This window comes from Dermochelys coriacea, chromosome 4 (genome assembly GCF_009764565.3).
Source record: "Dermochelys coriacea isolate rDerCor1 chromosome 4, rDerCor1.pri.v4, whole genome shotgun sequence".
Lineage (NCBI taxonomy): Eukaryota > Metazoa > Chordata > Testudines > Dermochelyidae > Dermochelys > Dermochelys coriacea.
Genome location: NC_050071.1, coordinates 141,766,855 through 141,780,591, shown reverse-complemented (window position 1 = coordinate 141,780,591; position 13,737 = coordinate 141,766,855). Strand labels below are relative to the sequence as shown.

The 13,737-nt window shown below is 43.3% G+C and overlaps 1 protein-coding gene across 7 annotated transcripts in view; it reads right to left on the bottom strand.

The window, feature by feature from the left end:
- The window catches only part of EXOC6B (exocyst complex component 6B), a 456,300-nt gene that overhangs the window by 170,897 nt on the left and 271,666 nt on the right, over nt 1–13,737 (bottom strand). For all 7 annotated transcript variants that reach the window (XM_038398631.2, XM_043512818.1, XM_038398630.2 and 4 more), the window contains exon 16: nt 4,513–4,624. In XM_038398631.2, coding sequence (XP_038254559.1) covers nt 4,513–4,624 — 112 coding nt within the window. The remainder of the gene's footprint in view (nt 1–4,512; nt 4,625–13,737) is intronic.

Sequence of the window (13,737 nt, the reverse complement as noted above, 5' to 3'; positions counted from 1 at the left end):
CCGCTATGGAAACATCTGTAATCAGGGTCACTGCGGAAGGAGGAGTGCAGAATATTTCTTTGCAGACAATCTTGGTGCGTCGTCCAACAGTCCAGAAAAGATGATAGAGTAGTCCGTACCACGAGATAAGTGTGCTTATGATGTCTGGTTGATTGGAAAACAGACCTCAGGCAGCTCCTGAGAAGGCAGAGGCAAAGTCTGGCAAAAGTTCAGGATGCCACATGACCGAATAGTTTAATGTTTGCAATGTAGGTCTCTGGGTAAGCTCAAAAGCTTGTCTCTTTCACCAACACAAGTTGGCCCAATAGAAGATACCTCATTCACTTTGTCTCTCAGAGATTCTTGATGCTATTGTAGAGTTTTCCCTGAGATTGGACATTGGGGATGTGATGATCTGAAACCTGTCGAGATGGAGATTGCTTCCAGCTTGGAATCAAGAAGAGCCCCTATACATTCTATGGACAGAAAAGAGAGATGACCCAAATAGCTCGAGACAGCCTGCTTTAATAGGGAAATATAACCCCTTTTGACTGCACACCCCTAGTTGTCACCTACCACCCCACACTGGAACCCATATGGGGTATCATTAAACAATTACAACCCACTCTCCATAGGGACCACATCCTGAAAGAAATCCTTCTTGGATCTCCTCTTCCAGCCTTCAAACAACCCCCCAACTTCTCAATCAGAAGCAGGCTTCCCACAGACCAGGACACACCAACTCAAAGCAGAACCACACCCTGTCAGAACAAAAGATGCAAAACCTACAGACATATCACCACTGCTTCAATCATCAACACCCCCTACAACTCACCTTTCAAGATACATGGATTCTACACATTCCTATCCTAACACATAGTGTACCTCAGCCAGTGCACAAAATGCCCTATCCCCTCTGGGTGAACACTTTTCACAAAGCAAACACTCTAAATCTGACCTATCCATCCTCATCCTCAAAGGAAACCTGCACAATACCTTCAAAAGACGAGGCTGGGAGTTTAAATTTATAATTTTGCTAGACACTAAACATCAGGGCCTGAACAGAGACACTGGATTTATGGTTTATAACAACAACCTATAACTCACTAAATTCCCCGCAAGCTGCCTTTTTCCCGTCTTTGCTTCCTTTCCCAACTATGACTGGAGGGATGTTAACGGGCCACTTCACCTTGAATGGTCCCTAGAAATGCTAACTACTTATGCTAAACAATCTGTTCCACCTTATATTTAGGTGATACTCTGAGTAGGTTTCCCAGATCTGAAGAAGAGCTCTGTGTAAGCTCGAAAGCTTGTCTCTCTCACAAACAGAAGTTGGTCCAATAAAAGATATGACCTCACCCACCTTATCTTTGTAATTCACACTCAGTCCTAAAAATGGAATATGCTGAGGAGTGTGGACAGGGCACTGGATACACCCTATGGGGGATTTCTCTCTCAGAAGCCAGTTGTCCTAGAATGGGTATATGGTTATACCTTGCTGTCTCACACAGACTTCCACTACTGCCACAAAACCTTTTGTGAACTCTCTTGGGACTGCAGACAGGCTGAAAGGTATTAGTGGCGGTTGTGTCCCACTGTAAACTGGAGATATTTTCTGTGGACTGGATGAATTGCTATATGAAAATAAGCATCCTGAAGGTCAAGAGACACAAACCAATACTGAGCTCCTAGAGAGGGGAGGATGGAAGCTAGCTAGTATCACTATTCTGACACAGTCTGTGCATGAATTTGCTTAGTTGCCTTAGGTTCGGGACATGATGCATCCCTGCTTTTACTGGGGGAATATGAAAGTAGAAAGAACAGAAACCCTCCACTCTGAGCTCCTGAAGGTACTACTTCTATGACTCCTATTTCAAAAAGCAAAAGGGAATGGGGATGGGTGAGGGGACAAGAACAGGAAGCGATGGTCTCAAGTTGCAGTGGGGGAGGTCTAGGTTGGATATTAGGAAACACTATTTCACTAGGAGGGTGGTGAAGCACTGGAATGGGTTACCTAGGGAGGTGGTGGAATCTCCTTCCTTAGAGGTTTTTAAGGCCTGGCTTGACAAAGCCCTGGCTGGGATGATTTAGTTAGTGCTGTCCTGCTTTGAGCAGGGGGTTGGACTAGATGACCTCCTGAGGTCCCTTCCAACCCTAATTTTCTATGATTCTAGGGGCAAGGGCTGGAATTATATGGAGTAGACTTTGGTAACAAACGCTAACATCCACTGGTCTAAAGTAATTCAAGCCCACCTTGAGAAAAATGGTAAAGGCAGCAATGAAAAACAGGATAAGGAAGGTCCTCGGGTGGCACTGGTACATGGCTCTCTACATGAATGTCAAACATGCTGTCTGGAAGATGATGCAGGGGTGGGTGTTAATAGAAGAGGAAGGGGCTGTCTTGTGGAAGGAACTAGAGATTTACTCCTAGAAGCTGCACTTCAACAAAGTGCTTAAGTCACTTTTGAAAATGGTACTTGACTCCTAAGTGACCAGGGAGCTTCTGGAAATTTTACTCAATCTATATGTCCCTCAGACACATTCTGAGAAACAGTGTAAAGGCTCTGAGATCCCCAGATGAAAAATGCAATGCACTATCATTTTATAAACACCGGCCAATATTTGTCCTACATAAGAATGAGCATCAGGATGAAGAACAGAGAAATAGTTTTGAGACAGTACCAATGTCTTTTCCTACTTTATCCTGACTAAAATGGGGCGGGAAGAGTTACCCGTTTAGACCAGAGTAGAAAAAAGGGGAAACTGGCTACTCAAACTGTACATTGATAAGTGGTATGGAGCAGGAGGGTGACACCAGCCTTAAGATGAAAAGAGTGCCAAAGCAAAACACTTGTTTCAGAGTAGCAGCCATGTTAGTCTGTATTCACAAAAAGAAAAGGAGTACTTGTGGCACCTTAGAGACCAACAAATTTATTTGAGCGTAAGCTTTCGTGAGCTACAGCTCACTTCATCGAATGCATCCGATGAAGTGAGCTGTAGCTCACGAAAGCTTATGCTCAAATAAATTTGTTGGTCTCCAAGGTGCCACAAGTTCTCCTTTTCTTAAAGCAAAACACTGTAGGCAGGCAGCTTCTGCCAAATTAGACCTTTATTTTAAATTGGAGTCATTAAGTCTGAACTGTCATGACCTGTAGGCATTTCCTGTGGAATCCCACTTCAGCTTCCAGAGACGCAGTGCCAAGGCAGCTGAACAAACCCTCCACCACAGCACTCTCTCAACCCCATTATTTTCTTCTCCTGGCATCACCTTTCCTACGCCTCAGAGTGAAACACACACCACATGTCAAGCTCTTTTCTAAGCAGGGGGTAAGCAGTCTGAAGGGACTCCTGTGGTAAGTTAACTAGTCAGCTATTAAGCGCTGTTCACAAAGTCACACGAATCAAATTGCTATGGTTTAAAAATATACTCACAACAGAGGATGTTTTTTTTCCAATGCATATGGTAGGGCATAGCTCTACATTCCTTACTCCCAAGGACACCCTGGGGGGTAGGAGAGGAGGAATATGCCCCCAAAGATCAGACACACTCCCCTGTACTAGAGGGCAGCAGGGCAAGGGTGAATCCCAGTTGCAAAATTGAGCGCACATACAGGGATAAACCAGTTCTGATGTGATGAAATTCCCCTAGATGCATCCGCAACTTGGATGTATAATTGTTCCCAAAACACAAGAAAGGTTTTCACAGCAAAGTCAGCCACAGATTTTTTAAAGTAAATGAGCGTTAGTCTGGTCTCATGTCACAATTCACATACAATTACATCAATTAAATACAGCCATATTTTATTTAATATTCCTAGGATAGCAGAACCCGGAGGCCTCACTAGGATTCATTAGCCTAGGCACAGTACAAAGACTTGTACATGTCTCAGTTAGTTTATCATCTAGTCACATTAAACGGATTTAAAACTTTAGTTGACACACATTTATAGAAATGTCAGACACTAATCCTGTGTACACGAGCATAAAATCGCTGGCTCACAAACATTTTGCAACTGCCATAAACCTCATCTTTCCTACAGTTTGGGAAGTTATTTCTAAATATCTGGAAAGAAATGCGCTCTGGGAGCAGAGACCGCCTTTTATACTCCATGTTTGTCTGGCTTTTAGCACAATGCTGCCAAATTCACTCACTGGAGTTCTGACTTGTGGCTGTAATACAAATGATAGCCATTTGTTTTACCTTATTTAAATTTTTCATTCCTATAACAAGGAATATAATAGCCAGCATACAAATGTGTTCTAGAATTATAAACATTCAAGGAATACAGGCCATCAAATGATAGACAATGACAACTGAGAAAGCAGCAGAGAAATTCCTCTCTGAGCATAAAGCGCTTACTAATTATTACAGCAATAAGCAGCAGCTCCCCATTGTTCTCAAAGAACCTAAGGTTACGATAATGGTCCCACTGCTATATTTTAAAGACGTGTCCTAGAAAGCTGAAATGGAACTACAAATGGGACACATTCTCCCACCATGACTAGATTTGCTCTGGGAACTGAGCTCCTTACCTCTGTCAGTCCTGTGTTTCTCCTCTTAATAACATTCTGCAGACAGTTACTCAGCATTCGAGTCAGCAGCAAGTTGGTTGATTTTCGAATCATGTCGTCAACCTCTGTGGAGCTGAAAAATAGAGTTCAAAAAGTAATTTGCGCAATTCTTTGAAGCAGGAGAAAAATCCAAGGCCCCCAGCGCCACAGCATCTGAGCACCTCACAATCTTTACCCTTACAACACTCCCTGTGAGGTAGAGAAGTGCTACCACCATTGTACAGGTGAGACAGATACAGATTAAGAGACTTGTCAAGAGTCACTTCAGGAGTCTGTGGAAGAGCAGGGAATTTAACTCAGGTCTCCTGAATGCCAGGCTAGCACCCTCTTGCCTGGACCGACCATCCTGTCACTTCAACACCTGATTGGCAAGGGTGCTGATTACCCCCAGCTCCCATTTCAAATGGGAACTGTGGGTAGTTAGCACTGCTTGGTACCCATGCCCACCCCTACAATAGTGTCATGTGTGTCTATATTTATTTATTTTTATGCTATAGGTATTACGTTTTGTGAAGCTTCTGAATATCTGGTATTAATATAAATAAAAACTTTTTTCCCAATGCTTTCTACTGTGCTTGTTTTTCGTGAAATTCATGTCATACAAGTGACAACATGCCAGCACAGTGAATTTCCACAGGTGGTTAGGAGAATGTCCCTAGAACTGGTTCTTCTCCTATTGGGGTCAATGCTTCCTTCCCACACCCAAGTAAAGCAGGGTAGAGTAAACCTACTGAGAAAGCTGCAGGCAGAAGGGAAACCGGGGCTAAGCAGAAATGCTTCCCCCTGCCCAAGACTGCGATCTGAGGAGAAGCTGTGGAGAGCTAACATTGCTGGAGGCAATATTAACTCTCCTCTGTGTTCTCTGCAGAGCCTGGAAGCTCAGCAGGTGACAGCAATTGACAGAACAGCCGCTGATTGTGCCATGGTGAGAAACGGAGGAGTCCAGCAGAGTGGGGGGCTAGCATCCCTCTACCCAGCTATCCACCCTCAACAGAGCTGATTGCTCAGATTCCCAACAATCTCCACCCTCCACTGTCTTCTTGAGCTCTGTCAGTCCCATAGACAGAGGGGCAATCGAGGAACATGTCCTGACTCCATTGATCCAACAGAGCTGCAGAAATCTTTCCATTTCTTTCATTAGAGACATCCAACCTCCATACTGCAGCAGCTCTTTCAATTGCAGCGCATACAGTTCTCCATTATTCCCAATATCAGCATTTTACCTAAACTTGCACCAAAGCGACTGATGCTAGGTCTGTGTTGGGCAGAAGTACATTCGTTTCTAAAACAACGGACTTTGTAATGGATCAAGAAACAGAGCGACAGAGCGACTTTCAAAGCTAGCCATGTACAAACCCCATACACAGAGTTGGGTGTGCCTAAACTTACATGTACTAATATCTGATATGCTTGTGCGAGTCAGGTGTTTTCACACACACAGATCTGATCTGAAAGCATACCAGGGTATATATGTAACTCACTGGCAAAGTGTGTGGTGCACCCAACCGCCGTGGCTGGCCCACTAGAAGAGAATAGCCTGTTACTGCTAACTGGCTGTTCTCTATCCTTTAGTTCAAGTGATAGAGGTCTTTGGTGCCAAAGGTCCCCTGTTCAAACCTTGCTGATTATCGATGATGGGGTTGGGGGCTTCATTATACATACAAAATGCTTACTTTGAAAAATCTGACCCATATATTTTTGCTGAACCAGACCCACTTATAAATTAATACAACTCCATTATAACACATAACATTGATAAAGCCCATTCACTTTAATGGTGTCACTATGCTTTGGGCTTTATTTTTAAGTGGGTGTTTTCAATATACTAGAGGGATATGAAGGCTATTAAAGAATATCCCCACTTTGCAGGTCACTTTAACTGCTGCTGGGAAGCTCCACTCCCAAGAAGTCCTGTTCTCCCTCCCCCCACACTCCCGTTAGGTGTAATCTTTTCTTTTTGAAGTAGGTTTTGGAAAGTGACTGAAATGTTGGCTCCTTTGATCTATCATCGGCATCACATTAGGCCTGAAACAACATGGTCTTTATCTCTGAGAGCAGGATGACAGGCGGCTGCTGGTGAAGAAAATCTCAAACTGGAAGGTTCAGAAACATTAATAACTTTAGGGCTCCTGGTAAATCAACCCTGTGACCTTTGGCTCCTTACCCTATTTTACCTGACAAATGGAGAGATTACAGAGCAGAAAATGACATGGTAAACAAAAGAAACCCTTCAAGTTATCTCCGTCCTCTTGTGTGCTAGGTAGCCTTGCTCTGCACTCTGCTATCGAGCATGTCAGCTCACTGAAGCCTGTGCTGGCAGCAGAAGCTGATGGGCCCAGCAGGCCTCTTCCCATCCCAGAACTCCCAATCCAAGTGATATAACTTTTGTGCACAGCTGCCCTTATTTCAGTGAGATAAAGGAGACTCTGTTCTTATTGATCTTCCCCAAGGAGGAAAGAAAGCTAGCATAGGTATCTTTGCTCACAGTAGCCACTCTCTAATACCTGCACCCATCAACAGACTGCCTTGCAACTGCAGGCTCACCACCTCTGCACCGGTAACCATTGCATCTCTTCTTGTTAATGCCAATCAGGGTCTGCTCTTTTGGGCACTGATCCTGCCAGGTGCTGAGCACCTTTATCTGCTACTGACTTCTATGGGAGCACTGAACAGTCAGTACCTTACAGGAATTGACTCTTGATCACAGTTGCTAAGTTCCATTTTAAACTAAACACTGCTAGTTGAAGCCTCAACGTGTGTCCCTGCCTGGCGCACTCACTCTGATTCCTCAACTCCTTCTAGCTTTATTTGATTTTTATTATGTTGTACTTTGGGTCTGTTAGAGACGGAACAGAACCAAAACCCTCGGGACATTTGGATCCGGACACCAACTTCTTGCTTCAGGTCCATCTCTATTTCTGGTTCTTTGTAATATGCTTGGATCCTCTGTCACAGATGTACATTTTATTTATAAAGTGTTTCCCATCTCCTCCCATCCAAAGCTACTTGTGGTTCAGTACACCACACAATATAAAGATTAAAACAGCAATCGTAATATGAGCCACCCCAGGGAAAATTCACAAATGGTAAAAGCAGAGGCGTTAAATAAAGCCACTGCATTACACAATACAAAGTTAACTGTTGGTACAGAGAATCGCCAGCTTTCTTTATCATGATGTCCCATGTTAATAAGAACATAAGAATGGCCATACTGGGTCAGATCAAAGGTCCATCTAGCCCAGTATCCTGTCTTCCAACAGTGGCCAATGCCAGATGCTTCAGAGGGAATGAACAGAACAGGGAATCATCAAGTTATCCATTCCCTGTCATTCTTTCCCAGCTTCTGGCAAACAGAGGCTAGGGACACCATCCCTGCCCATCCTGTTACCACAGCACAGCTGGTCTTCAGTGTCAGAGCAGACCAGAGGGGATGCTACGCGTGGAGAAGGGCTTGAAGAGATTGGGGGGAGAGAGGTGAAAAACCACATTCAGAAGGGATGAAAAACGGGTCAACAATCTACATAAGTCTGCAGCAATGTTTTGACCATGAGCCCTTTGTCCCTCTGGTGAATTACACAAAGTAATCATGAAATCTGCCTCTTAGTTTTTAGGTTTTGTAGCTGTGACAGGCTCTTTACACACTGAGAAGAGAAAAAAGAACGAGGAGTACTTGAGGCATCTTAGAGACTAACAAATTTATTTGGGCATAAGCTTTCGTGGGCTAAAATCCACTTCATCAGATGCATGCAGTGGAAAATACAGTAGCTAGCTAGCTAGCTATACATACACAGAGAATATGAAAAAATGGGGGTTGCCATACCAACTCTAACGAGACTAATCAATTAAGGTGGGCTATTATCAGCAGGAGAAAAAAAACTTTTCTAGCGATAATCAGGATGGCCCATTTCAAACAGTTGACAAGAAGGTGTGAATAACAGTAGGAGAAAAATTAGCATGGAGAAATAGTTTTTAGTTTGTGTAATGACTCATCCACTCCCAGTCTTTATTCAAGCCTAATTTAATGGTGTCCAGTTTGCAAATTAATTCCAGTTCTGCAGTAGAGAGTAGAGCATATAGCTTGAAGGGCTGAGGGTGACACAAAAACCATCTCATTTCGATCGCTGAAGTTAGGCAGCTTCTTGTTGGTTCCAGCGTTCATTTCTCCTATTTTTTAATCACTGAATGCAAGTTGAGGGTAGTGGTGGGTGGCAAGCTGGTAGAAATGAGATTTTAGAGAGGGCTTCTTGCCTGTGAGCTCCCATTAGAGTCACGTGGCTGAATCCCTGCAAATAAGGGGCCATGTTATGACTAGACATGAGCTGCTTAACTTGCATGCAAGAAGGAGAGCGAACTTCTCACACCTCTGTTCTTGTTGCTTTGCACAGCAGCTGTCTTCTGGAAACCTGCATGGAGGCCATTCTGTAGGCTTGTGATTAGTGGAATCTGTATTGATATGAGAATATTTTGCCAGAGTAAATACTGTAACGAATTTGGATGACAGGGTGGGTTTTCTTTTTACTTTGAACACAGCCTGTTTTGCTGTTTTAGGAGTTCTAGCTAGTGAGGATGGGGAAAAGCCCTTTTTAAAATTAATTACACCCACTTTTATTATTTAAACAACTTAGCCAACATGTAAGTTCTGCACTATACAAAAGTTTGTTATCTAGTTAAAATATGGACCTGTCATCAAGATTTAGAGGTCCAGCAATTTGGGCATCATCTCTACGCGTATATGTCCCAAAAGGATTTTGATAAATTGGAGAAGATTCAGAGAAAAGGAATGAGAATGATTAAAGGACTCGATAACACATTATAGTGATAAGCTAAATAGATTGATATCCTTAAGTGTAACAAAGAGAAGGTTAAGGTGCAACCTGACCATAGTCTGTAAGTACCTACATGGAGAACTAATATTTGATAATGGCCTTTTCAATCTAACAAAGGTTTAACAAGATCCAGTGGCTGGAAGTTGAAGTTAGACAAATGGAGACTGGAAATAAGGCACAATTTTTTTTTAACAGTGAAGATAATTAATCAATGGAACAATTTACCAAGGGTCATGGCGCATTTTCCAACACTGGCAATTTTTAAATCAAGACTGGATGGTTTTTATAAAAATAAGCTCTGTTCAAAAAATATTTTGGAGAAGTTCTCTGGCCTGTTGTTATGCAGGAGGTCAGACTAGACAATCGCAATGGTCCCTCCTGGCCTTGGGATCATAGAATCATAGAATCATAGAATATCAGGGTTGGAAGGGACCCCAGAAGGTCATCTAGTCCAACCCCCTGCTCAAAGCAGGACCAAGTCCCAGTTAAATCATCCCAGCCAGGGCTTTGTCAAGCCTGACCTTAAAAACCTCTAAGGAAGGAGATTCTACCACCTCCCTAGGTAACGCATTCCAGTGTTTCACCACCCTCTTAGTGAAAAAGTTTTTCCTAATATCCAATCTAAACCTCCCCCATAGCAACTTGAGACCATTACTCCTCGTTCTGTCATCTGCTACCATTGAGAACAGTCTAGAGTCATCCTCTTTGAAACCCCCTTTCAGGTAGTTGAAAGCAGCTATCAAATCCCCCCTCATTCTTCTCTTCTGCAGACTAAACAATCCCAGCTCCCTCAGCCTCTCCTCATAAGTCATGTGCTCTAGACCCCTAATCATTTTCGTTGCCCTTCGTTGTACTCTTTCCAATTTATCCACATCCTTCCTGTAGTGTGGGGCCCAAAACTGGACACAGTACTCCAGATGAGGCCTCACCAGTGTCGAATAGAGGGGAACGATCACGTCCCTCGATCTGCTCGCTATGCCCCTACTTATACATCCCAAAATGCCATTGGCCTTCTTGGCAACAAGGGCACACTGCTGACTCATATCCAGCTTCTCGTCCACTGTCACCCCTAGGTCCTTTTCCGCAGAACTGCTGCCGAGCCATTCGGTCCCTAGTCTGTAGCGGTGCATTGGATTCTTCCATCCTAAGTGCAGGACCCTGCACTTATCCTTATTGAACCTCATTAGATTTCTTTTGGCCCAATCCTCCAATTTGTCTAGGTCCTTCTGTATCCTATCCCTCCCCTCCAGCGTATCTACCACTCCTCCCAGTTTAGTATCATCCGCAAATTTGCTGAGAGTGCAATCCACACCATCCTCCAGATCATTTATGAAGATATTGAACAAAACGGGCCCCAGGACCGACCCCTGGGGCACTCCACTTGACACCGGCTGCCAACTAGACATGGAGCCATTGATCACTACCCGTTGAGCCCGACAATCTAGCCAGCTTTCTACCCACCTTATAGTGCATTCATCCAGCCCATACTTCCTTAACTTGCTGACAAGAATGCTGTGGGAGACCGTGTCAAAAGCTTTGCTAAAGTCAAGAAACAATACATCCACTGCTTTCCCTTCATCCACAGAACCAGTAATCTCATCATAAAAGGCGATTAGATTAGTCAGGCATGACCTTCCCTTGGTGAATCCATGCTGACTGTTCCTGATCACTTTCCTCTCCTCTAAGTGCTTCAGGATTGATTCTTTGAGGACCTGCTCCATGATTTTTCCAGGGACTGAGGTGAGGCTGACCGGCCTGTAGTTCCCAGGATCCTCCTCCTTCCCTTTTTTAAAGATGGGCACTACATTAGCCTTTTTCCAGTCATCCGGGACTTCCCCCGTTCGCCACGAGTTTTCAAAGATAATGGCCAAGGGCTCTGCAATCACAGCCGCCAATTCCTTCAGCACTCTCGGATGCAATTCGTCCGGCCCCATGGACTTGTGCACGTCCAGCTTTTCTAAATAGTCCCTAACCACCTCTATCTCTACAGAGGGCTGGCCATCTCTTCCCCATTTTGTGTTGCCCAGCACAGCAGTCTGGGAGCTGACCTTGTTAGTGAAAACAGAGGCAAAAAAAGCATTGAGTACATTAGCTTTTTCCACATCCTCTGTCACTAGCTTGCCTCCCTCATTCAGTAAGGGGCCCACACTTTCCTTGGCTTTCTTCTTGTTGCCAACATACCTGAAGAAACCCTTCTTGTTACTCTTGACATCTCTTGCTAGCTGCAGCTCCAGGTGCGATTTGGCCCTCCTGATATCTTTCCTACATGCCCGAGCAATATTTTTATACTCTTCCCTGGTCATATGTCCAACCTTCCACTTCTTGTAAGCTTCTTTTTTATCGTTGAAACTATGATCCTGGCAGCACTTTCACAATGCTTTGGCAAGGATGATACTTTCTGCAAGAGGGTCATTACACCACTTTCCTCGAGCTAGCTGGAATATGACAAAATGCTTTGAAAATTGATGGTTTAGCATCATCACTAACTTCACCCTTAAAGCCAGAAATGACATTTCAACAAAAGCCTTTAGTACATAAACAACTAATTCTTAATACCAATGCTTAGCACTTACACAGTGCTTTACATCTTCAAAGCATTTCAAAACTAGCCGCTCTTTCTTTTTCAGTCCCCTAATATTATGCTGTCTGGCTCCAGTTCCTCCTTTGATGCATGAATACATCAATTTGTGACACAAATAAGGTAAGTGATGAGTTGTTAGTATGGAATATGGTACAATTTCGAAACTCTCTGTCATTTAGATAGTTGGCAACATCGCTTGTTCTAATACTTCAGTTTTAGTTACATTTTGGATAAGGTTGCTGGAAGATCTTTGGGTTTTAAGCCCCACAGAAATAAGAGTCTATTATTAGTAATAACACTATTAAAATATTCCACATGCTATACAAGATCCATTTACATCACTCCCTTGCGGGTAGACTCCAAATTCAAGTATGGTTTCTATTCTATTCAGGCTCTTACACTGCACCGACCACAGTGGCATCTCAGAGTGGCTCAGTTGCAGAATGGCATCTGGAGGTATCACACACCCACCCTAAAAATGAACGGGGTGTAAGTGCTAAGTGACCCTGACTAATAGGGATATTCAGCATATTTTCCTTTTAGTTCTGAGTGACTGCAGTGCTGGTAACCCTGGAGGCCTCTGTTTATCCCCAGAGCAGGTAAATCCAGGCACAGACAGTAAGCAGAAAGGCAGCAGTACAGGATTTTCTATACCACCCCACCAATAGGATTCTCTCCTGATCAGCAAAGCCCAGCCCTACTTATCTAGGAATGAAACAATTGTGCGAGTCACCTGGAATACAAAATTTGCCCTGTTTTTCTTTATAGCTAAACTCCTCAGGGGAAGGTCTCTGTATTTGTAATATTTATATATTTGTGTTTTGTTTTGGGTTTGTTTTTTTGTTTGTTTGTTTGTGGGTTTTTTTTTTTTTTAAATTTGGTCTCAGTTGAGTTCCAGCTACAGAACATCCTAGGCTTTTATATTAGTGCCCAACATCGTAGTATCTGCTTTTTTTCCTCCCTTTTCCGACAGTGCGATGTGTTCACGTATTAAAAGTGTACTTGGAAACAGACTTATAGACCGAGATAATACGATGGTCTCCTCGGCTAGATCCATTGGTATAAAATGGATTATTTCTTGTATTGTTCTCCATATTGGTCAGATCTTACAAGCACTTAAGCACATGAGTAACATTGATTTCAGTGGGGCTACACATGTGAATAAAGTTACACTGCTGCTTAAGAATGGGATTTTCAAAAGAGACTAGGGGTTTGTTGTCACTACAGTGCTAAATTGGTATCGCTGATGCAGTAGTGCTGATTTAGCACATCTAGTGAAGACACATTAAATTGAGGGGAGAGCATTCTCCCGTTGATGTAATTATTCCACCTCAATGAGAGGCGGAAGCTATGTCAGCAGGAGAGCATCTCCTGCTGCCATACCACAGTGTAGATGCCAATTTAAGTCGATGTAAGTTATATCACTCAGGGAGGTGGGTTTTTCACACCCGAGTGACATAACTTACATCGACTTAGGTGGTAGTGTAGACAAGTACTGCATGATTTAGAAGCTCAAGCCCCATAACATCAATGTGATTTGTGCTCCTAAGTCACTTGGGCACTTTAAAAATTGTCCCCTAAATGTCTGCAGAGATTGGGCCCTATGTTTGTAAAATCAAAGTCCTGTTAGATAACAGGTTGACACATGTAAAGGTTTCCACCTGTCTGAAAAATTATATTGGTTCCAAAGATAAGGAATATCTTTAAAATGGGAAATTCCAATAGAATTGGTGACATCTTTTAAACCAGTAGAAATTTTTTAAGACAACTTATACTGGC